We start from the raw sequence: 24,315 nt of genomic DNA, 5'->3' as shown, positions 1-24,315 counted from the left end.
AGGCATGGACCCAAGCCTCCTGAAGGGCCCCAGCCTCTTTGGCAGCACTCACAGAAATCTGCTCAAGAGAGGGATGTCAGTCAAGCAGCCAGGAGACCTGTGGTTCATCTGCTAGGCCAGCACATGCTTCTAGATAGCATTTACCCCCAGAACAGGGACACAGCCTGTGGCACAGAAGAAGGCATGGGGCCTGGAGACAAGAAACTCACCTTGGGCCTAGCTCTGTGGTGTTGTTTGGGACAGGAGTGTGTCCAACTCACCAAATCCCCCCTGGCTTTTGGGCAGGGGCAGGTGCTGGACCAAACAGTCTCCATGGTGCCACCTAGCCCCTTACCATGCCCCAGACAGGACTCCACCCCTGCCTTGCCTTTCGATTCTATTTGCCTTAAGATACACAGAAAGAACTTCCAAAGAATGAAGTTGCACGCCAAGGTAAGGTCGTAGAGGGTGTGTCACACTGCAGCTTTGGCCTCGGGTTCTCCCAGAGGGTGTTTGGTAAACACTCTCGAGTCCCATTAATGCTTTCAGCACCTTCTAACAGATATTGAACCCAAATTACAGCTAGGTAAGTCACTACGAGGACGGTGAAAGGGAAGAAGATTCCCCACTCATCAGAAAACCATACTCCCGGGATCTTGCGTGTACGTGGTGGCAACGGAAACACCACTCCAGCGCGGAGTAATTAACACTTGGAGGCCACACAGGGAAAGTTCTAATGAGATGCCAGATGGGTAGATCCGTGGGGGTGTTGGTGGGGGACAGGGAGTCAGGAAGGGCACAGCGGAGTGTGAAGATTGGGGCTAAGTATCAACCTCGTTCAGGAGGTCAAGAGCTTGGGATCAATAATGTGACAGGGGCAGGGACATGACTGCTTATTGCAGGGAATGGAGCACCACCGCTTCCCACACAAGCTGCTCTGCGTGTCAATATTAGTCCGGATGATGCCCGGGCTCCTGTGTTTTCTGGCACTAGAAGGAGGCATTACAACACATCCAGGTAAATATCCAGAACCCAGCCTCATCGCTGCTAGTGGCCCAGGGCCAAGTCCTCTGGGGATGAAAACACCAGGTTCAACATCTGAGGCAGCAGATCTCCGCCAGTTGTGTGGGAGGCAGTCGGGGGAAATGAAACCTACAGGTGTCCACCAGCCCCGTGGAGTGACGCAACCTAGTCAGCTTGTGCACAGACGCAGTGGGCAGGGGAAGCGCGAGGTGGGCCAGTTCCGCGGCGCTGTGACAGGCCCACTGCGTGCTGGGTTGCATGGGAGGAGCAGAGGCTGGGAAGGACCGCCCAGGTAGGCTGGGGCTGGCCCTGCGGGGCTCCCCACGTCTCTAACTCTGACATGTGCCCTTAAACAATAGGGTCTTCAGCAGGCTAAAATGTATGGGAGGAGCACAGGCACACCTGTTTTAGAAAGAGCCCTTGGTGGGAAGTGGGGGGCCCTGGGGGTGGGCTCCATGGGTTAAGCGTCTGCCTTCGGGCTCAGGGCATGGTCCTGGGGTTCTGGGATTGAGTCCTGCGTCGGGTTCTCTGTTCATCGGGGAGTCTGCCTTTCCCTCTGCCCGTCCCTGCTGCTTGTGCCATCTCTCAAATAAATAAAATCTTTAGGAAAAAAAAAAAAAAAGCCCTTGGGTGAATCAAGAAAAATGGAGAGGAGACAAGTGACAAGACTCAGGAAGTGGCCCGGGCAAGAGCTAAAGGCAGCACCGAAAAGGTAGAGGCCAAGGGATGTTTCAGAGGAACACGCAGTGTAGATGAGAAGAGAATGATCCAGCAGTGGGCTCTGAGGCAAACCGAACTTGGAAACATCTCAATCCTAATTCTTGTGATGGTGGAAGGAGAGAAAAAGTCACTCCAACCTCCCTGAGTGGTTTCTAGGTCCAGAGCCACTTCTCTACTTCCTTTAAAACACGAAGAAACCACGGTAGCAGTTGTACAGAGTTGTATATGGTATAGGTGAGGTTCCACTGGGGAAAATGGGTTTGGAACCAAGGTCAAGCTCGAGAGAGCCCAGGCTTTAACATCAAGTCAAACAGGATGCCGGTGAAGGCAGATCCCAGGACTATACCATCTGATGTAGGCATTAGCCCAGGGGCTAATAATGAAGCTAATAATGCAGCTCAGTTTAAACTGATCAGGTACCTTGGAAAAGACCCCAAATATGAAGGGAATTATGGCTAAGGGTAAGCACACACCTCTTCCCCCCAGAGAAAGCACCAGCTCTCAGAGAAGTATCCAAGGCTGAGAATGTTAATAACTGACCCTCACCCCCCACCGCCATGCAACATGTTCCCTGAAAGCTGAAGTAGGTTCGCTCTGGAGGAGACATGAATAAATGACCATAACAGACAAGGTTTTGGGTTTTTTTTTAAATATATCTTTATTTCTCAAACTCAAAGCTTTATTTCATCAACTTCTAATACAGTTTGCATTGACAAGTGATTTCACCTTCATCACGTAAGAAGGTCAGTGGCCATCGCACCAAAGAGGAAACCTCAAATATCTTAGGCATCACTAAGAAATTAGAATTTCGAAGGCTATGCTTTGAAGAATAACAAAAAGTTTCCAATTCAGTCTAATGAGCATCTTGCTTTTCATCTATATTAATTTGGAAATTACTGGATAAATTTTCCTAAAGCAGCTCTTTTTTAAAAATTTTTTTTTAATCCTTTGGGTGGCAGGGGGGAGGCCAGATGGCTTGAGTTTTAAAACACCCACATATCCATATTACTTAACGACTTCCTCTTTAGCGGATTGTCTTCTCACCTTCCTATACAAACACACATGACAATTTGTACCAACTCTCACCAGTCCAAGCAAACCTCCAAGCATTTCCTTTAGCTTACACTTAAACTATTTTCGAAAAAGTGATAGGTAAACAAGATTTAGAACTCACCAAAAACAAAACAAAACAAAACAAAAAAAAAACACATTTTCTTTCCTGATCCTCACCTTGGGGAGTCTCCACAAGTAATCCTGAAAAGTTGCCAGGTCTTTTAAAACACATCCTCCCTATATTACCTCCCTTGGTCCTCTGCATGTAACTGGCTGAACTGGAACATGTTCCAAAATCAGCTGTGACATTCTGGTCTCTGCCAGATTAAGGATCTCAATCCAACCCCAGCAAACAGGAGTTGTTCACCTTACAGAATCCAGCAGGAGGGTCCTCCCTCACATAAAGTCCCAGTCTGATACCCAGGAAATAATGGTCCCCAGTGAGCTACAAGGTCCTCTGCCCACAGATGGAAAACTATCAGTACATTTGAGCTCAGAATCGAGGTGCATCCTAAAATAAGGCACCAGTATCACAAAGTTAACTAGAAAAGAGGTATCCCTAAAGTTAGGAAGTTGCTCTTGAGTGGCACCATTTCTCAAAGTTAACAAAGCAGTGCTGGTTAAGATCCTAACCTACCATGAAGGTAAGGAGCTAGTGCTCGCAGGGAGGTGGAATGAAAAGCAGTTTCAGGGCATTAGCGATTTGATTATTATTATGTCACCACAAAACATGGGTTTACACAGAGCTCACAGTGACTCCAGTCCCCAGGGGACTCATCAAACTGGGGTGTGTGTGGTGGTGGGGGGAACCTGACTACCAAACCACAACTGTTAGAACAAAGCAGGGCCCCAGCATCCTTCCTCCCTGACTCTCCCTAGTGGCCAGGTGCTCCCAGGTGTGGACCATACCACAGCTCACAGTTAGCAGGAACCCTGATTTGAAGGTGTGAGTTGATAAAGAGTTTAGTTTCAGAGCTGAAGTTGAGTGAGGAATCGTGTCTTACTGCCAAAATAAAATTTAAGGGTGATACAAGCTCAAGGCCAGGAGTTTAGGCTGTGCCTTTCTGCCCACGCAAGGGGAAACGGTACTGTTTTAATCGCACTGCTGCTCACACGGATTCCAAGAAGCAGGCCAGGAAAACAAGCTGCATACTTGCAGAAAGCATCAGAGAACTTCAGAGTCCTGAAGCAAATGAGCCTGCTTACAATTTGTATTAGAATTTATATTAGAATTCGTACTTGAACTTTAGTGCCCTTGGCCACTGCCAAATTTCATGTTACTCAACACACGTAAAAAAAGAGGAATCACTGGTCTTGGTACCAGTTCAGAGTACCTGATGCTTGTGTGAGCAGCATGAAAGGCAGGTTTCAGCTGGAATTTCCAAACACCTGAAATTCAAGGTTACCTGGCCTGTTCTGAGGCCGGCAAAGGCCTTGTAGAGGAGGCGGAGACACCACTGGACCAGGGTGAGGTTTTAAAAGTGCAGCTTTGTTCAGTGCAGCCTTTTACCCTGATGGTTCTAGAACATGTGTCTACCTTCAGACTCTAAAATGGCAGAGCAAAGAACTTCAGGTGAACAGATTGCACCAAGATGGTCATCGTGCAATGGTGGTAAAGAACTTGGGGGTTGGGGGAGGAGACTGGTAATTTCTAGTGACTTTTGTGCTTCTCTTTGTCTTCAGAGGAAGACTAGTACCAGTTAGAAAAAAAAATACATATATATATATATATAAGCAGAAAGAACTCCAAGGGCGAAGTGGAAATTTAATTACTTGATGCGGTTCTGATTCTATCTTCATCTGGCACCTCATCACCCTGATCCTCCAGCCTTCTAGTAGAAGCAATACTGACTGACTTCTGTTAGCAAGTGCTTATGTTGGTGGCTTCATCACATCTCAAGGCTTTGGTTAAACAGATCTGTCATTTTTGTGCAAAGATGTTGCCATTAGACACATGGCGGCCTTTTAATGTCATGGATGAAAACGTAGTTGTTAAAGTTGGGATTCACTCTTCATTTCCCACCTCTTCTAACCCTGAAGCATGCTGGGGTTGGGGGGAGCTGCTGAGGAGCTCAGTGTAGGACGGGCCTGGACTCAAAGCCAATGCATTTAGACGGAACTATGGCTCACAGGGAAACTGCAGCTGCTCACTTACACACAGAAATGGCTTCTATTCACCTAGTGTAGCACAACATCGGATACCAGCTAAGCCTTGGGGTTCAGTCATGCCCAACCTGCTGTTTAAGAGGACCGAGACATCACATTCCAAAAAAAAAAAAAAAAAATTAAAAGAAACAAACCCTGAAAATACCATCTTTAGAAAAAGGTAAACCACACATTACCTGCTAAGCATTTCTGCATTAAGGTATCCTCATCACTTAAAGCAAGGAGGAAAGAAAGCAATCACCCAGGGTTTGGGATTTTTAGGGCCACAGGAGAAAGGAAAAATCAGAAGCGTGGATTTGATGGAATCACTTTTTAGAAGAAGCTAAAATCCCTTTGTCCTCTATACCCTAGGAATGATGCTTTCTAAGAGATCCCACAAAAGTTTCAAGACACAAAATCCCTTATCTAAATCTACTGGGAAAGCAGTGGCCTAGAACTCTCTCCCATTTACCGAGCTTGCTTTAGACTGGAGATTAACACTGTTATCCTTCTAAAGTGCAGAACATAAACAAGTATGGTCAAATCTACCAGAATGAGGAGGACCATTCTTCATTTACTCCACTCTTCCCCAAACAGAACAGAATTAATCATTGCAAGGTGCCCTGGCTGCTCCAGTTCACATGGAGCCCTCCTGAGTGCTAAGCCTCTGCACAGGGACAGCAGGTTCGATTCTAAAGCAATCTTAAGTCAGAGAACTCTGCCCACAACAGCAGGTCAGCTCACAGGTCATTCACTTCTATTGAAAATCCTGAATTCATTTGCTGCCCAAAAAAAGCCCAGAGAAGGAAATCACTTTTTGAAGAAAGAACAAAAACAAACAAAAAATAATCAGCCAAGGTACTCCAGAAAAACAGCTTGTCATACTTGGAATGTGACCAAAATGGGTTTCCAATTAAAACATGGGAAGACCCTCACACGTCAGTTCCTACAAGGCCTTTAGACTCAGCACGACCCTTAGTCTTAGGAAGAGCAAAACTAAAGTGATGAGCTGCTGAGGGAGAGAAAAAAAAAAAAAAGTGTCATTCAATAAGAATTCCTTAAAGGGGAAAAAAAATTGAACATTCACGTTTCCTATTTACAATCAGCCCCCCTCCCCCACCCCACCGCCACCACCACAATTCTGCTTTAACATTATGTTCCACATTTTATTTTGTTTTCAAGTTACATTTCAAGCAAAGGTCATTTTTTTTTTTTTTCCTCAACAATATCTCACGGTTGCTCGTGAGAGCACAGCATCTAAACCATAAACCACTGTCAACCAGATCTCAATTCTCCAGCTACCGGCTTTGGTTTATTCGTGAAAGAAATCCTTAGCTCTGCCCACATAAGCAATTCAGTCCCTTCAACAAAAATGAAGTCACGAGACCACTCTCATGTCCACCATTTTCTGCCTGGCTAGAACTGGCACAAGAAAATAAGACGACAGCCACAACTTTCATAGAACAGCTGAGAATCCCAAGTGAGGGCCAACAGAGCCTACTCTAGGCTGGAGTGAGAAGAGACACTGCCCAAGCATTCTCCGAGGTTCCATTGGCGCACAGAGCTCCAATCTCCCCATGCGGACGCTTGGGACATGGCAGGTTAGTGTCTTTCCTGGAAAGATGTGGATGGGTCCTACTTCCTATAGTGTTTTCCAAAGTGGCACTGGAATGTTGGGCCCCTTCAGGGTTGGCTCATGATATGCTGGAGACCCATTCCAATGGGTGCACAAAGAAAAAAAAAAAAAAAAAAAAAGCAGAGTCAGAGCTGAGTTCCCCTTTAAAAGCCAAACACCTACATCTAGAAGGAGGCTCCCCTACCTGAGAGCCCTTGCCCTAGTGAGGGGTTCCTACTGTGGAAACCCTCAGGTCTCAAGGTTAGTTACAGGGCAGCCAGGTAGGGTACGGCTGGCTGTAGGTAACTGGAGGATGGGCAACGTAGTAGTTGTTGAAGTTGCCGTCGCTGACGTAGGGAGCCGGCTGGTAGTAACAGGTGACGTTGGTGGCGTTGGGGATGATGTTCTGCTCTGCCAGCACGCGCAAGGCCAGCAGGGAGATGAGGTTCAGAGTCTGCCTCCGCTCGTGGCCCATGAGGCACACGGTGCTCTCGTTCACCACCCTGCGGAGGATCATGAGGTAATCATACTTGCTCCTCTCCTCCTCGGCAAAGTGGTTTTGAAGGTAGGTCTCCAGCTTCCGCTGCTGCTCGAGGATGTCTGGGAAGTCGATGAAAAACCTGGAGCACATGTAACGCTCTAGGGTCTTGATCTCTTCCTGGTCTGTGGGCCGGAAGTCCCGCACGAGGAGGTTGCTGTACTTGAGCAGCCCCCCGCCCCGGATCTCTTCGGGGTTCTTGGTGGCGATCAGTCTGTTCTGCAGGTGGTCGAAGGCCTCCTCGAAGTCCCCATACACGCTCTCCCCGATCACCGTGGGGTGGACGTGCTCGGAGATGGGGCTGCTGGAGCAGTCGTAGAAAAAGAGCAAGGAATCCAGGATGATCTGAAAGGAGTCCACGCTAAACTCGAACTGGCGCCGGATGGAGTCGACGAACTTCAGCTCCACGTTCCTCCCGTTCTTGTTGGACAGCGAGATCAGGCTCCAGCGGTCCGTGTCCGTGCACACCTTCACCAGTTTCTGCACATACGCCTCCTTCAGGGTGACGGGGCTGATTTTGAGCTTGTTCACACCCTCAGGCAGGAAGTTCAGAAGGGAGCACAGCACCACATCTCTGACCAGCTGGAACTCCGCCTCCGTGGGAAGAGCCACGTGGAAGATGAGGTCCAGGTCTTTGCACCCCAGGCCGTTGTCTTTGACCAGGACGTGGCCAGCCGCAGAGCCGTTCAGCCGCACGTCCTGCACCTTGATGCCTGCCTCCTCCAGCCGGCCGCGCACGGTCTGCACGATGTCCTTCAGGGTTAGCTCCAAGGTTGGAAAGTTGCCTCGTCCATGGATGGGCACGACCTCGGTCAGGACCTCGTGCAGCCGGCTGACCTGATCCCAGTTGAGGACGCTGAAGGACACGCAGTCCCTGGTGGTGCTGCCCTCCTCTGCCATCTTGGGGGGCGGTGTTCTTGTGGGGAAACTGAAAGTGAGGGGGTGAGAAACAGAATTAGGATTCACTTGTACACGGCCGTGCAGCTCGAGGGACTCGGAGCAGAAGCCGACTGACCTCTGAAGGCTTTCCTGCATGACCAGCCGACCGCGGTAACGGGTGGGGGCTGGGTGCTGCCACGAGGGCTACAGGATGTGAGTCGGGCCTGCACCCAGGGAGGACAGCCTATACGCAAACCTACCCCTTCTGCCTCCTAATTTTACCTGGGGCTGGTTTCTTTGCTTGTTTTGTCTGCAAGAGGGTGATTTTGTGAAGGGAGGCAGACAAACTCATCAAACAAAGCAACCTAAACAATCTCAATAGAGGGCCGTACTATGGGTTTAGCTAATTGTCCTCATTTTTTATAGAATTACTTCTTTTTTTTAAATTTTTTTTTTAATTTTTATTTATGATAGTCACAGAGAGAGAGAGAGAGAGAGGCAGAGACACAGGCAGAGGGAGAAGCAGGCTCCATGCACCAGGAGCCCGATGTGGGATTCAATCCCGGGTCTCTAGGATCGCGCCCTGGGCCAAAGGCAGGTGCTAAACCACTGCACCACCCAGGGATCCCTATAGAATTACTTCTGCTGCCTTTGCACACCTACCTGCATCTTAAGCTGGGTGATACCTAAGATACAAGCCCTCCCCACCCCCACCCCCCGCACACACACCCTGAACACAAGACCCCCTGGGGGAAAAATTTCCCTCACTCCATGAAGAGATGAAGATTCAACTCTGGGCCGCCATCACACAGAGGGCAGGAGGTCAGAGGAGTCCTTCTAGAACCAGGTACGTGGCTACCTTGTTGGCAAGAATCCCACATCCTTTTCATTCATTGGACTGGTCTGCCCTGTCCCAAGCACTTCTGTCCTCCAGAGTGGGACACCAAGGAGTGGTCTGAATGACAAGATTCCTGGCAGGCAAAGGCCTGGCTCAGCGCTATGGTGGAACGGCTCTGCCAGCAAGAGGGGGCCCTTAGCAGGACATTTCCCATGTCCTCAGGGCAGTGGGATCTTTTGACTGTATTTTGAAATCTAGAACCTTGAGGCGACCTAAAACTTAGCGCTCAGAACTCAGAGGAAAAAACATGCCATCTCACGCTTCACTTGCTAGAACCATAGTTACCAAAGTAATTTTCAACCAAGTGACATGTTTCAGAAAATAAAATACAACAGATCCCTGGAAATCCTAATATGTAAAAACAAATACTGCTCTATTAGAAAGTCAAGGTGCTTGGGGATCCAGGTGGGTCAAACATTAGCTAGAAAGACGTAAGAGCAGAAACAAAATGTCAAGGTGCTATCCTCACAATTCAGTGTAAGCACAGAGTCTTCCCATGCCCTCCACCTTACTGACTTGTGAGGCACACACAAAACCCGTCCCCACAACCTTAACAGTCTCATTGTTTGGGGACTGCTGATTTTCAACGCACATCTGCCATCACCGCCCTGAGGTTCCAACTTGAGCTTTAGGCCTTGCCCTGGTGCCAGGGATCCTTGCCTCACATAATGGCTCGGAGCAATGGGATGGCTGTCACTCGGGGTTGGGGGCATCCCAGGACACATCAAGGCAAGCTTTCCAGGAGCTGGCCATTAGGAAGGTGGATGAGAACACAACACAGCATAGTAGGCAGTGTGTGGTAGAAAAAATAGAATTTAAAGGTAGAAGAAAGGAGTGCCCCAAGACTGTTTGGGGTGAACAAGAAGGCCACAGAAGACTTCACTTACGGGGAAGGATGTAAGTGGACAGAAAGGCAATGAGCTCCGGGCTGCGACTTAGAGAAGGCAACATGCAGCCAAGACCCAGCAAGTTGTCCAGTTGGCCATCACACACCTCTCAAGTTAAAGCACAGGCTCCCTTTACTAGGTAGACTAAGTGGTTGAATTGCTTGGCCGGCAACAGGAAGGGTGGTCGTATGGTCCAAGTGGCTCTAGGAAGACCAATCTGGGGATAAGCCCTCCTATGCCTGCTACAGAAGAACACTTGCCACAGGGCAGGTAAGTTTCCCTTCAAACCTGTTTGGACAGTGTTAAAACGCTCTAGGCTCTCTAGATCATTCTACCAAAGCACTCCTAGATTAAGGATAACAAGCAAAATTTGTGACGAAATATTTAATGTTTATTGTGGCTAGCATTTGGCTTCAAGTCAGGCTTGGGACATCTTTTTACTGTGTTCTATGTACATTTGGTTCTTTGTGGCCCTTTTACGATCAGCATACGGTACACTGTGCCTATTACCCAGGACACTGCACAATTAAATCCAAATCACTGTAAAAAGCATGGCTCTCGCTTTGTTGTGAGAAACTGCTAAACTATCTGTCACTTGGTGACACAGATTTCCATCAGAGATGTTGATCTACCTATAAAAACACAACTTTCTCTACCTGTGTGTCACCTGCTACTGTGCTTCCAAGTCTCATGTTTATGATACAGGTATGAGAAGTTACAATGACAGAGGAGTAGCATTGAATTAATTCTTGGAAGATAAAGAACAATTAATTTTAAAAGTATCTCTAAGAACCACTTCAATAATGTTGCAGAGAAATATAGCTATAGGAATGACTTTTGACTCGTGCATTGTTGTTTTGTCTTTAAAGGATTTGTGGAGGGGGGAGTTTCTAAAATTAAAGTCAGGGCTAGGGATCCCTGGGTGGTGCAGAGGTTTGGCGCCTGCCTTTGGCCCAGGGAGCGATCCTGGAGACCCGGGATCGAATCCCACGTCGGGCTCCCTGCATGGAGCTTGCTTCTCCCTCTGCCTGTGTCTCTGCCTCTCTGTCTCTCTCCGTGCGACTATCATGAATAAATAAATAAAATCTTAAAAAAAATGAAAAAATAAAGTCTGGGCTACCCCCACCTTTAGAAAAGTAGTTCTTAGAGGACGAATATCTAACACCAGTGAGAATCTGATGGAAGCTACATTCCCTCTCCAGGAAGGGAGCGGGGAGAGAAGGGGATGACATATGCACGAGAACTTCCATATATTTTTAAATCTCTCAACTTGTAGTAGCTTCAAAGTTAAGATCTGTTTTAGATTGAAAACGGGTAAAGTTCATATGGGAAGAGAGGCAGGAATGGCCAGAAAAGTTATGAGAAAAACAGAATGACGTACATATTAGCCCCATAAGAGATACTATGAAGCCACAATAATTGAAACAGCATGGTATTGGTACAAAGAGACTGATTAGTGGAACAGAATTTTTTAAATCTAGAAATAACATCTAATACATAAGGGGATTTCATATATAATAAAGGAGGCATTTCAAAATAGTACAGAGAGGAAAAGTTCAGATATGTGGATAGTTATCTACATTTAAACAGTAAAGAAGGTGGTGCCTTGTCTTGTGCCAAACTAAGATCTAGATGGATGGATTAAAGATTTAAGCAAAAGAAGACAAACCCCTCAGAGTCCGTGGGAAACACAGAGTTTATTACACATGTGTAGTTTAGGCAGTCCTTCCCATATCACATAAAACCTAAAAGTAGAAAACTTGATACATAAAAATATCAACATGGTTAAAAACACCACAAAAAAGTCACAAGACAACACTAGGAAAATATTTGCAACATGAGGCAAAGTACTTATTAATGAAGAATGAGCTCCTAGAGAGCAGAAAGACTAGCGTTCCAAGAGAAGAAGGGGCAAAAATACATGAACAGCAGCTCAGATGCAAAACATACTCAGCCTTACCTTAAGGGATGGGCATATTCAAATTTTACTATATCATTCTTACCTGTCAGGTTGGCAGAGATCAAGAGGCAGAAACCCGCTGGCACACTGCCCATGGGTTCTTTCTGAAGAACAGTGTGGGACTCTCCATTTTAAGTGGATTGTACCCTTTATATATCAATTCTACTTCCAGGAAACCTACTTTTCGATTTTATCCTGTGGGTATACTTAACAAGTATGCATGAGGATATTCACTGGAGAGCTATTTGTGAAGCTACAGAATCATCAGTAAAAGGTGAGAGGACTTAATACATGTACATAACAGGCTACGATTGCATGCAGTTGTCCAAAAGAACGCTGGCAGATCTGTACGAATGTGAGATGCTAGTCAAGATTTATTTATTCATAGAAAACCAACACTGTATGGGTAAAAGCACAAGCCCACGCTTAAACAATTATACAGCTCTCTGGAAGGCAGCACGAGGACTTCAGCCTCTACCAAATACCGCCTCTAGATTGGCAGGTGGGAAATTTATTTTATCCTTTTTGGAATTTAGAACCTATGCATATATTAATTGAAAACAGTTCAAATCTTGTGAGCCATTTCCGAAAATCTTCTCCCCACCCCCCAGGAGCCTTCTGACTCATCTGCTACCTTATTTAATTCTTTCAATGCCTTTCCTAGCACTCCCCACTATCCCTGCATCCCCAAATCAAATACACATAGAAGTTTCCTCTCCGAGCCTTAAAAGTTGATCTCTGGGGGGGTAGACAGGGAGTAGGGGCCATTTGTTCCCAAGAACGTCTTTTAGTCAAGTTTCTACTTCTCTACTGTTTAATAGAAGATGTCCACCATTTGTCAAAAATCCTCCAGACTTTCAAAATAACAGATACATCATCTCATCTAGTCCCTTTCTATGTTTGTTATCCAAAAGTAATTTTTGGTAGTTTTGTAACAATTACTATTTCTCATGTCAGACATATTACAATGACCCTCATGATGCCGTCATGTTGATTCTTGGTTACAGTCACAAGAACCGTCATAAATGCAGTCAACACTTTACCAGCACCTAAGATATCTGTGTTTGGCATCATCCGTGCCAACTTTTTCTGACATACATATGAACAATGTGATTCACTTAGAAAAAAGTTCATATAAAAGCATGTTGTGGAATGTGACAAATGACAAATCCATGGTGTAGTTCTTAATTCTTCCAGTTTACTATGACTTAGACACAGAAAAGCTCAAGCTATTGAAGGCTCACATTTAGGCTGGGTTCATATTTGGTGCTTAGTTCATTAAAAGAGCCCAAAATAAGTTACTGAGGACTATTACAAAGGAATTCTTTGTTTTCTTTCACCCATCCAAACAATTTCAAATACCAAAAGTATATTTTTTTTAGTGACTCCAACAGACACTGGTATTACTAGAATATATCCCAGTCATAGGGCCTGAGGGCTTAGATAACACACCAGAGCTTAGTGTAACAGTTTGAGTTTTAATTAACCTCTTGAAATCGACATTGATATAGTCTGTACATGAAAGAATCATGTGGAACACACGCTCGCATGAAAGGCCCAGGTTAAAGACAAACTCTAGGTAGCAGAATTAACAAAATGATGACTAGAAAACAAAACTGATTTGAAGCCTGGTAAATTCAAACTGAAGTGTCTGATTTTCCTTTTACTATCTGAGAAGCAGATTCCTTGTATTTTGCACAGGAGAAATTGGGCAAGGTGGGAAACCAGAATTTCTCACTGACTTGGAAATTCAGGCACCTCTTTACAAGTGAGGATGACCAAGCACCTACTCAGTCAAAGTACTCAATCTCCTAAAAAGTGGACTCATGATGACCAACAACCTCAGGTGCCCCTGAAATGTTTTCTTCCATCATCTGGCTAGCAGAAGAGTAGAATGCGCACATTGAAAAAAGATAGGTTTGCAGGAATAGCAGCAAAAAGTGAGAGGTAAAACCCGACAGAGCCCAAAGAATAAACCAAGATCCCTAAGTAAAAGTTCATGTCTCACTTACCTTTGCTTCCCTTGGCCTGGGACAGAGGCCCCCAAAGGCAGGCTGATCTGAAAACCTATGATTAAGCCCTAGGTGAAAAGAAAATTTTAAGAAACAGAAAGAGAAAGAGAGGAAGAGAGAGAAAACTATTTCTAGTCCTGTTTCCTAGCTTAGCTAGATCCCAGAAACAAGAGTGACAGAGGCTAGGAAAGTGAGGGGGCTCAAGGTGGGCAAGCAAGACAGGAAGACAGATAAGCTGGAGAAAAGCACAAAGAGCCCATGTAATGCTTCTGGGTCTTGACGTGGGTCAAATCAACACTGATTCCTATTTGTGCGAGGCATTAGACATAGTCACTGCCCAAAGGGTTCTCAGTCCATGCAGAAATTTCTACCTGTGAAGTTAAAGACAGTGCATATGTACGCCTTGCTCTGTGATATTTCACATGAAAGCTCTGGAAGCTACCGCCCCAAAGGTTTTATGGAAAGGCTGAGGTGTGAACGAGGTTCTCAGCTATGGCAGCCCTCCATCCCCTCCAGAGACAACTGGGCAACACCCTCTTCCTCTGACCTTGCTGGGGTTTAAGAATACAAAAGAAACTCAAACACATTTCAACATTCCTTCGATGACAACATTTCCTTTTCTGTTACTAGATGTCACCTCCAGAGCCTGGACCTTCCCCGTAACACTTTCCAGTTTGAGGTAAGAGAGCCAGCCATGGGCAGTGGACCAGGCCTGGTAACAGACTACCCAGGGGGTGAGTATGCAGAACAAAGACACTGTCCCCAGCTCCAGGCTGAGAGGGAACCCATGCACTGGAGGCAGGCATCTTCCACACAAAATTGGCACACCACCTACCCACCCGCCAGTATACCGCAGAGGGCACTTTCAGGAAAAAGAAACTACTCGTTGAAGCAGAAGTGAAAGAGGGTGGCAATACACACCCTACTATTCTATCGCACCAGTTCTTCCAGTGACCCAAGGGAAGAAGAGCCACAACTCTGGGCCTTTTTTTTTTTTTATCCTCCTGTAAAATGAAGGTACAGATGTGTGTGCAGAAGACAGGGTACTTAGCATAAGCCACGTCACATCAATTCCCATTTAATCCTCACAAGCACTCTGAGGGAGCTACAATGGTTGCTTTTGCACAAAAGAATAAGGATCAGAAAAGATGAAGTGAATTGACCCCAGGTCCTCAACTCCAGAGAGCATTCAAACCCTCGGAACGGACAACAGCTCCCACACTACACTCACTCTGCCACTGGCAAGGTGGGAGGTGGAGAGAGGGCACAGGCTCCTGCCACAACCCCATAGGTGCCGTGGGGTGACCAGTTCTTGTGAAAAATATAATGATCTTCTAAAACAGAGATTGTGTTGGTCCTATCCAAAAAATGAGAAGGTTACCCCTGTGACTGTGACACTTTCCATCTACCACAGACATGAAAACAACAAAGCTTGAATCAATCACCCTTCACTGCCTGCTTTAGAGCAGATTCCAGCTGAGCAAAGGACACAAGTCAGTGTCCATCTTCGAGGATGCCAAGGTGGTTGAGAGGTGCCTCTCAGAGGAGCACCAGAGAAGGCAATTCATGGCCCACGTGTGGGAAATCCGTATTTCTCAATGGGGATGCACAGCAGCTGTTTCATAATGTAAACATCTTACCCATGCTACCCACTCAGAAACCACTTACTCCTTCCTCCAGGGGACACCAAATGTGACCAGATGTCTAGCCAGGTGCCCTAACATGAGCCACCAAACTATCTGATCAACCCATCTGCTTTGCACACCAGCGCTACTACTGTCCCCACTTTACAGTTAAGGGGACTGGGGAACAAAGAGGTTGCACAAAGTATTAACTGTCCAAGGAGGTCCTGCCAGGAAGTGACACAAATGGGATCAAGGGGCTTCCTCAGAGGTGGAAAGTCTGGGTGCATGTGTTGGGGTGGGGGTAGGGCTTTGAAGATGAGCCAGTTGCTCAGGTAGTTGTAGAAAGTAGATGGCAAGAAGAAGAAGGAAAGCGGTAAAGGGTATGAAGGCTTTTCATAGGAAGGTGGGAAGGAAGTTGGCTAGATGAGCGAAGGCCCTTGAGTGAGGCAGGCCAGATGGCAGGCACTAGAGGCGAGGCAGGAGCATTCAGAGCTCGAGTACCTCACAGCCGTCAGTACAGAGACCCTCTCCCTCAAGATTACCACAGCTGGATCCAACAGAATTGAAGGTAATTACGTACAGAAATACTAATCATTATGCTACTGTTTGTTTTAAAGGAGCAGCGGCTGAAGTGAAGGCCTAGGCTGCTCACTCTGAGGGAGCTCCGGGATACGGGCCAGGCTGCAAACCAGTGGTTCCCAGAGAGCACAGGGACAGCAGGGGCAGCCGAGGGGATGCGCTCTGTTGGCTGGAAGATCGGCAGTGTTGATCTGCCCATAAAGCAACGGAACAGGACACTCTGCAGACAAGAGGGCCACTTTCCAGATCCCAGAAACTGATAACCCAACCGCAGCTGAGGACAGAAAGTAGGTAAGGTCACAAGAAGTGACGGGAACCCCTCGGGCGAGCTTGGGAAGGAGGGCTGGGACAGAGCTGAACACAGAACAGCCTGGAACAGACTGCCGAATGCACACCTGCTGCTTTTCCCAACTGCACAGAGTCTGGCCCTTGAGATTCCTCTGCTCTAGGGAAACAAGCCAGGCTTTCTGAATGTCCATGGACTTGAGCAGCAGCAGATCAGTGGGCACAAAGGAGAAAGACTGAGCTCAAAGTAAGAAATCCTCCCTTAGTCCTCAAGTGGCTGGTGAAAGCCAGGAGTCATCGAGGACCAGGGGGCAGCCTGAGGAAGCTTCTGTCTGCCAGTGGCTAGCCTCTCACCAGGATCCGGGCACCAGCACCCAGGGAGGAGGCCACATTCTGGAGACTCCTCTGCCCCCAGACATGTGAAAATGTCACAGGGAACTGAGAGGCACCTCTATGTCTCATGTCAATGTACGTGGAATAAGGGTTTACATTAGGACACAGCCCAAAGCAACAGCACCAGACAAAACAATGTCTTGCTTCTTAAAAGGACAGTAAAATGTATCCTGTGTTAGCTTTTCCTAAGACACCTGCAAACACGCTGCCTCAGTTCAAAGAAACAACTGCCCTGTGCCACAGAACTGTGTCCAGGGAAGACACTTCTAAGTCAGGGACACAACAGATGCCGCAGCTGGACCATTCTCACACTCACCGTTCCCACATTGGGCCAGAGGTCTCAGTCTATTTTCTCAGGGTTATCAGTACCATCCTAGCTGCTCAACACCAATGTGTGCGACAGCCCCAGAGCCTGGTGTGATTCCCACGGCATCCGGGGCACTGCCTGCGCTGAAGGAAGGGGGGAATGTCCTGGACTGAAGCAAGAACAGGCCACCAGAACCCAGTGCTAGCTGGCTTCCCACCGAGCTTTGAGTTTCAGGGGCCCTCCAAGTCCTCACTTCCCATCAAAGTCCCCAGATGGTCTTCATGGTTATCAGAGATTGGGCTCTGTCCACAGACACCCACCCTAAGAGGACTCCAAACAGAAAGCACTTACACATCTTTCAAAATAGGATGCTTAAGCAAGTGTGGCTGCAGAGATAAGGCTGGAAGAGCTTACGTTGTGGCTGCAAAGCAGCACGAGACGGAATCAAAACACATGCCCATATTATAACAGGGACGCCGCAGAACTTCATATGTTTTAAGGAATACCCTGAACTCATTGCAAACGTAAACATCAACAAGGTCAGGACACCGACATCTGTAGATGGAAGCTAAGCAGGGAAGTCTTGATTTTTCCGGGGTGTCAGCAATATTAAGTGCTACATCCACCACTTGAAATAATCTCTGTTGCAACTTGGAGCCCCACTTCCTCCTATGAAATGTGTCTTTCTAAATCAGAGATCTTACTGGTCTGACTCATTTAAAGAGATTGCTAGAGCCGGCCCCACCACTTTCAAGACAGACTAGCTAGAGAAAAATAGTAGGATTCCTAGGAGGCTGTTTACCATAAGGATGGCCAACTTTCCATACAGTCCAGAGGCTCTAAGAGCTGATGGCCCCCAGGGTCTATCAAGTGTTGCATACTACCTAACTCTCCAGCTTAGAACTTTGGGCAGTTGTCAGCTGTCCAGGGGGAGGGCCTCAGTTTGCTGTCCCATCACTAGCACCATCCTTGGGCCTTATCAGGAAAGGGCCAGGTTCAAGTGCAGCACTTATCATACGTTAGACACAGACACACACCCCGTTCACATATGACTAAATGTGAGCTGGCCTCCATTTCTGTGAGGATGCTAATTAGGCACAATTCCATCCAGGCTTCAGGTTTGCATGGACCCATCCTTGTAGCAGGTACCTAACCTCCAGGTCTGAACATGTCACTCAACGGTCCCTTTGACATTATAAATGCTGGGAAGAATGGCAATTTGGATGGATGGGCACTGCTGGGTGGGTGTGGCGGGAGGCATTAAAGTGAAGAAGAACAGGTGGTGGTACCTATTTCTGTACCCACTGTGCCGGCACAGCCAAATCACCCTGTGTTTGGTATTTCTACATGTGTGGAGCTGTGCAGGCCACAGATACGGCCCACTAGGATGATTACCATGAAATTAGCATTTACCAAGTCATGTGTGGCTGTCATTTGGCAGCTCATGGACGCCTATTACTTGAAAGCTATTTCCTCTTGCATTTTCAAATTGCAGTTGTTGATATGTTTTAATTGTTGATAAACTGTCAGAGCCCTGGTCCCCTGCTAGTGGGACATCATCATGTCCTCTGCAATTCTTTGAAATTCTATTACCTTGTGATTATTCTCTAAGACTACAGAAAAATGAAAGAATGAGCACCAGACTAGGAATCAAATATCCTATGATTTAGTGTCAGGTGTGACTCATAGGGTGAATGCTTATCAGTAAGTTGGCCACGATGACCGAGTTTCCTTTCGTTTTCTCCAGCATCTGAGTGCCTACTATGTTCCCATCACTGTTTCAGGCGCTTACAACCCGTCAGTAAGCAAGAGACGAAGGCCTCTGCCCTTGCAGCGCTCACCCCCTGGCTCACACTCTTCTTTCACAACCCGCTGCTGGTAACTCCTACATCCCACTAATGAAGAATCAGAACTGGAGAGGGAGACATGGGGCAGCTAGACTGGACCAGTGCTGCTCAATACTGTATCCACAAGCCTCATGTGGCCCCTGAGCACTCAATATGGGGCACGTTCACATTGAGATGTGCTCTGAATGTAAAATACACCCTGGATGTCAAGAACTCAGTATGGGGGAGGGGGCGGATATCTCAATATTTTTATATATATAGATGATATATTGATGATATACAGCGATGCTAACATTTGCTATAATGGGTTAAATACAATTATTAAAATTAGTTTCACCTGTTTATACTTACTTTTTGATGTGAGGACTACTAGAAACATGACTGTGGCTCTCCTGTTTCTACTGGACAGCAGTGGTCTATTACAATGGAGAAATTGAAGCCTAAAGAGGTAGAGGCACATCCTCCCAACCCAAGGTGGCCTCAGAGGCAGGAAGGAAGGAAGTATGGAGACCACAAGGAGGCCTGGTTGCTGGAGACAGCGACAGTGCTAGCTCCCAGCTGAGCAAGCCTGTGCCGAGGCCCTGGATAAGTAACACATGCTCACATACTGACCACTTCATCTCTCCTCTTGCAGCAACCTGACGCTTATTCCATGTCAATGCCACAACTGGCCAAGACCATGCGGGACCAGTCGGCTGCCATGCCCACCTCCTCAGCCACAAGTGCAAGTCAGGGATGAACCGGGTGTGTTTGAGGGTAGGGCATAGACAGCCAGAGGAGATGGAGGATGACCCTTTCTCCCATCCTCGTGAGGGCTAAGCCAGGGGAGAGAAGCATATGGCAACACAAGGGAGTGGAAGCAGTTCAAGACTTGTGGAGAATTTTCTTCTCAAAATGGGTCCACAGAGAGTGCATATGGAGACAGGTATGGGACTTTTTGTGTTCATTCAGTTGAAGATTTGAAAGTAGAAACAGAAAACAAGGTACATAGCAGAACTGTAAGGTATTGAAGAGGCAAGTGATGAGATACGGGACCCTCAGATGGGGTAACCTTAGGAGCCTCTCAGAAGGGCCTAAAGCTGGGTCAAAATACAGTTTGGTAAGGAAGGAATAGCATGGATTTGTTAAAATATTTAAGTCTGAGTTCTACGAGGCAAGGTACCAGAGTTAAGAAGACTTCATCCACGGGAAATGGAGAATAAACAGAAGGTCAGAAAGGTACACAGGTCCTGAAAAGCAGCTGGGCTTCCGGAAGGATGGGCAGTTCCTGGGAGTTCTTCAGGTGGTGTTTGAGGGGCATGGGACATGGAACTGGCCAGAGGCAGGAGGAGAACCCCGCTACTGCTCTCTGGAGTTGCTGTCTGCAGGGCCCTGAACCAGGTCAGTGATGGCAGTGGGAAACAAAAAAGTTAAAAAGATAAAAGATCAGCAGAACTAGCAGCCGAGAGAACTAGAGAGAAAAAGGCTGAGTGAGCCACGTGAGGCTGGCGTCGGGGTGGATGGGCAGGAAGGACAGGGTGGGAAGTGCTGGAGGACAGCAGGTCTGGAGCTCAGCTGAAGGAGCTTCAGCTGCGGGCCAATTAGTAGGCACTGCCCCCTCGGCTCTGAACCTACTAAAAGGAGGCCACCATTTAGGGAAAGGCCTGGAAACCACTCGGCATTTTAGGCTGGAAGCTTCCAACCCAAAAAGCTTCCAGCACCTTAGCCCACCAGAATGAATCCACCGCAAGTATATTTCCCTCGCTGAGAGGAATGGCAGCTGAATGCACTATATCCAATCAACAGGAGCACCTTCCGTGGCCCAGGCTCTGCTCCAGACGCTGGGGATTCAGCAGTGAGCACAGATCCCTGCTTTCCTGGGGCTCACATGCCAGTGGCTAAGACAAACGAGCAAAATCCGAGTGCCCGTACATTCTGAGGCTGTCCCAGCTCCTCCTGCATCCTGAGCACTTCCACAGGCCTTTTTACATACCACTGCCTTGGCCTCCTCGGCACCTGGCACTAGCCACTGCCTGGGAAGCATTTAACTACTTACTGACTCAATCACAGTTATCCAAGAAATAAACATTTTATGCAGTTTAGTGACCAAGCCTCCAAAAGGCTCTGAGACTGAAAAATACCCTGGACGGAGTTACTTAACATCAGCAATTATTTCCTCATATTCGGTTTTTTTTTTTTTTTTTCCTGTTGTTCCAAGAAGTTCTGCAAACAGTTCTAAGACAGGCTAGAGGGACCAGCTGTACAAAATCTATTGATTCTCAACAATTCATAAGGCTGCTTCTTACATAGCTGGGCTATGCAAAGATGCTTCGTCTACACCATCTAAATTCCAAATACGAGCTTCCTTAAAATGCACACAGTAGATGGACAAAAAGGCTTGAGACCAAAAGTCTGGGAAGCATCACAGAAGATCAACACTATGGCTGTACCCAACTGGCTTTTTTTAAACACATGAACATTTCTTTAGACACAGAGGTGGCTGCTTCATCATAATATAGCTTATGCCAATTTGATAGGCCATAGTCAAAACACCAAGATGACACAACACATTTTTCTATATTACCTGTGTACTCCAGTGACATCACAAAAAAAGCAATGGACCTTATCTAACCAGAGTAATGTTTTATCTCAAGTAACACCTCAGGTTCTACATTACTTCCCTTTATTCCCTTAGTGTGCGTGTGTGTGCGTGTGTGCGCGCGCGCACACACACACACAGAGCCCAGAGATCTGGCAGGGGACCAAGAAACCCAAACATAACAACACAAGTTTAAACTTAACTCATGAAACTAGTCTTGGGTTTCCACAATGTCTCTTGGTAACACACATACAAAAAAAGTTTACCACATCCAGTCAGAGCTTCTGGCTCGTCATTCTTTGTGACTGGCCCCAGGCACACAATATATCAGAGATGAAAGATGAAGACAAGGTATGACTTATTTGAGCGGTTAAAAAAAAAAAAATCAACAACATGTCGTTTGCTAACTTTGTATCAAATGTGTCCCATTCTTGGCCCCGGGAGAACAAGGACACTACAGTCTCCTCTATGTTATCTTTATTGCTAGGCAGGTCCTTGGATTTTCAGAAGTACGGGGACTTCTCTGTTCTTTGATGGGTAGTGCAAGATGTGCACAATTTGCCCTGGCCTTGAACACTGGGGGGTATAGGCTATGTGGGGCATATTGGGAAATGCAGAGGTGAGAGGGTTCTGTAACTCAGGATGGGGTCTCAGTGAGCTACTTGTACTCATGGAACAGCCAAGGGAACCAAGGAGGGAGAACCACTGGTGCTCAACTAAATCACACTCATTCTAGCAAATAGGCAAGATCCACGTCCTTTCCTGCAGAGGAACCCCAGCTTAATCTCTGGATATAAGGGAGGTATATGGTGGAGGAAACTCAACCCAATGGGTGTTGTTGTGAGCTCTAGGGACAGACACGGTCATGAAATCACAGAGCTTTATTTTGAGTAGCAATTTAGATGCCTCCTAGCTGAGGGGGAAAAAAGTGTGTGTGTGCTTAACTTTCACATTATATAATGGGACTCTCCCCACAGCCACCTGAACAAAAATATACAATATACCAAAACCTTCTTTCTAAAAACTCCTTATTGAGACTAAATGTACTCTAAAGATATGGGTATACCTTAAGACACAAGGTTTCAGTTATCTCAAGTAAAAGCTTGACTCCAGAGATATTAAGTTTTCCATCTTCACAAACAAGAATGTCAAAGGACAGAACCCCTGCTGGTCCAGCTCAGACTGCCTCCCTGAAAGCGAAGAGAAAAGTCAGCACTCTCTAGTTCCCCACCCCACCCCGTCCACCCATGGCTGGCGGGGTCTCATGTGTGGTGGGTCTCACTCCCTCAAGACACAGCACAATTCTTGGTAAGTGCTCCTACCCCCCCCCTTCTCCCCACCCTCCACCCCCACCACACACACCACCCCTGGGCAGCCCCAGGCTGCCTGGCTTGCTTCCTTGTGGGCTTCCTTGCCAAGTTACTCCCGTGGAAAGGTTAGTGTAGCCAACAATGGCCACTCTCATCAACCCCCTTCCCCATGAAGGGCAGCTGGGCCAAGCCAGGAATCTACTTTAGAAGAATTTAATAATCTTTATTTCCTGGGGAGGTTCAGGTTCCTGACCCACCTACCAAATATCCTGAATACTGTCACCATACAAATGATTACCACAGTCTTTAGAAGCGCTGACTGTAAGAACGGCACTTAAAGCCCTCCATTGCTTGCATGCTACTCGTCCATCAAAAAGAAAAAGTTGAAGAGGTAGCAGCAGGTCGCCACCCCAGACAAGGATGCAGCCTTGCAGAAGCCTCCCTCCAGGGTAGAAGGAGGGAAGGGGACCGAGCTGATGCCCCCCGCGAGGTCCAGTCGCGATGAACCGGGGTGAGCTCGAGTTCCCCAGGGAAGCTCGCCAGCCTTCTCCCCGCCAGTCCTCCCTGACTTTGAGGGAGCGCAGTCTTGTGTCCCCACGCCCCCGTCCCCATCCGCCTTGGCGTTTAGCCGTCCAGCTACCAAGCTGTACCGGTCAGCTTCAGGCCCTCGCCCTCCTCCGACCCCCCTCCCACCTCTGCGACCTGGGGCGGCCCCCGCGGCCCCGCTAGCCCAGGCTGCTGCTCGTCTGCGCTCTTCCCACGGCGGGCAAGTGTCCTCCCTAACGGGGGAGGGGCCCGGCAGGACGCGGTCGCCGCATCCCGCACAGTCCCGGGACCTGCGGCGCGCGGACGTCCCTCGCTCGGGCCCCGGGGCTGCTCGCGGGGGCACCGTCCAGCGCGAGTCCACGGAAAGTGAGAGCCTCTGCCCTGACCTGGAAACCCCGGGCTTGGCGCCCAGCCGGGGAAGCGCCGGCGCCCCCGCCCTCCCCGGCCTGCTCCGTCTCCAACTGCGCCTCCCGAAACCGCCGCATTCGAACTCGCGCTCGGCCTGGGCGCGGGGGGCGCGGGGGGCGCGGGGGCGCGGGGGCGCGGGGGCGCGGGGGGCGCAAGCTCTTCGGCCTCTTCGGCCTCCCCGCCCGCGCCGGCCAGAACGCAGCCCGCGGGACGCGCGGAGCAGGAACTCGCCCAAGTTTGCCAAGCCCCGGCCGAAGTCTCTGGAAAGTTGCAGCTCCCTCCCCGGGCGTCACGCCTGGTCCTCGCGGGGCGGGGGATGAGCGTGCGCGCCGGGTGCCGTCGCGGGGGCTGGAGGGGCAGGGAGCACCTGTCCGTGCCTCCCCCCGACCCCCCGCCCCCCCCGGCTCTGGGAAGCCCGGAGCTCCGCTCGGCGGGACCGACCCCCCCCGCCCCGAAGGCAGCGCGCGCGGCGCTCCGGGGCCGCCGCATCCTCGCACCTGTAGGGCAGGGGGCTGGGGACTCACCTGGGCGGCGGAAGAGGCGACGACAGAGGCAGGTCCTCGGCGCGGTCACTGCAGCCCCCAGGCAGCGGCACCGAGAGAGCGGTCCCGCCGCCGCCCCCTCCGTTCTTATACGGCCTGGCCACGCCCCCGCCGCCGCCCGCCCCGCCCCGCCCCGCCCCGCCTGCCCTCCCCGGGGAGCGAGGGGCGGGGCGGGGCGGAGCCAGC

At 48.5% G+C, this 24,315-nt stretch overlaps 1 protein-coding gene across 3 annotated transcripts; it reads right to left on the bottom strand.

The window, feature by feature from the left end:
- Positions 1–2,354: 2,354 nt before the first annotated feature.
- Positions 2,355–24,261, bottom strand: TENT5C (terminal nucleotidyltransferase 5C). Of its 3 annotated transcripts, none has more exons than XM_025453384.3 (3): positions 24,112–24,251; positions 22,390–22,513; positions 2,355–8,001 (listed from the first exon to the last, which is right to left on the bottom strand). In XM_025453384.3, exon 3 carries the CDS (start codon positions 7,971–7,973, stop codon positions 6,798–6,800), a length of 1,176 nt encoding a protein of 391 aa, XP_025309169.1. In that variant the 5' UTR covers positions 7,974–8,001; positions 22,390–22,513; positions 24,112–24,251; the 3' UTR covers positions 2,355–6,797. The 3 variants fall into 3 exon arrangements, with proteins under 3 accessions (XP_025309169.1, XP_025309170.1, XP_025309171.1); XM_025453385.3 differs by lacking the exon at positions 24,112–24,251 and adding an exon at positions 23,566–23,687; XM_025453386.3 differs by lacking the exon at positions 22,390–22,513 and having other exon boundaries at positions 24,112–24,261.
- Between the last annotated feature and the right edge of the window lie 54 nt (positions 24,262–24,315).

The sequence above is a fragment of the Canis lupus genome, chromosome 17, assembly GCF_003254725.2.
Source record: "Canis lupus dingo isolate Sandy chromosome 17, ASM325472v2, whole genome shotgun sequence".
Lineage (NCBI taxonomy): Eukaryota > Metazoa > Chordata > Mammalia > Carnivora > Canidae > Canis > Canis lupus.
This window is presented reverse-complemented; position numbering and strand designations above follow the sequence as displayed.

Excerpts from the sequence above, each read along its gene's own strand:
- TENT5C (XM_025453386.3), bottom strand. The coding sequence starts at position 7,973 with ATGGCAGAGGAGGGCAGCACCACCAGGGACTGCGTGTCCTTCAGCGTC.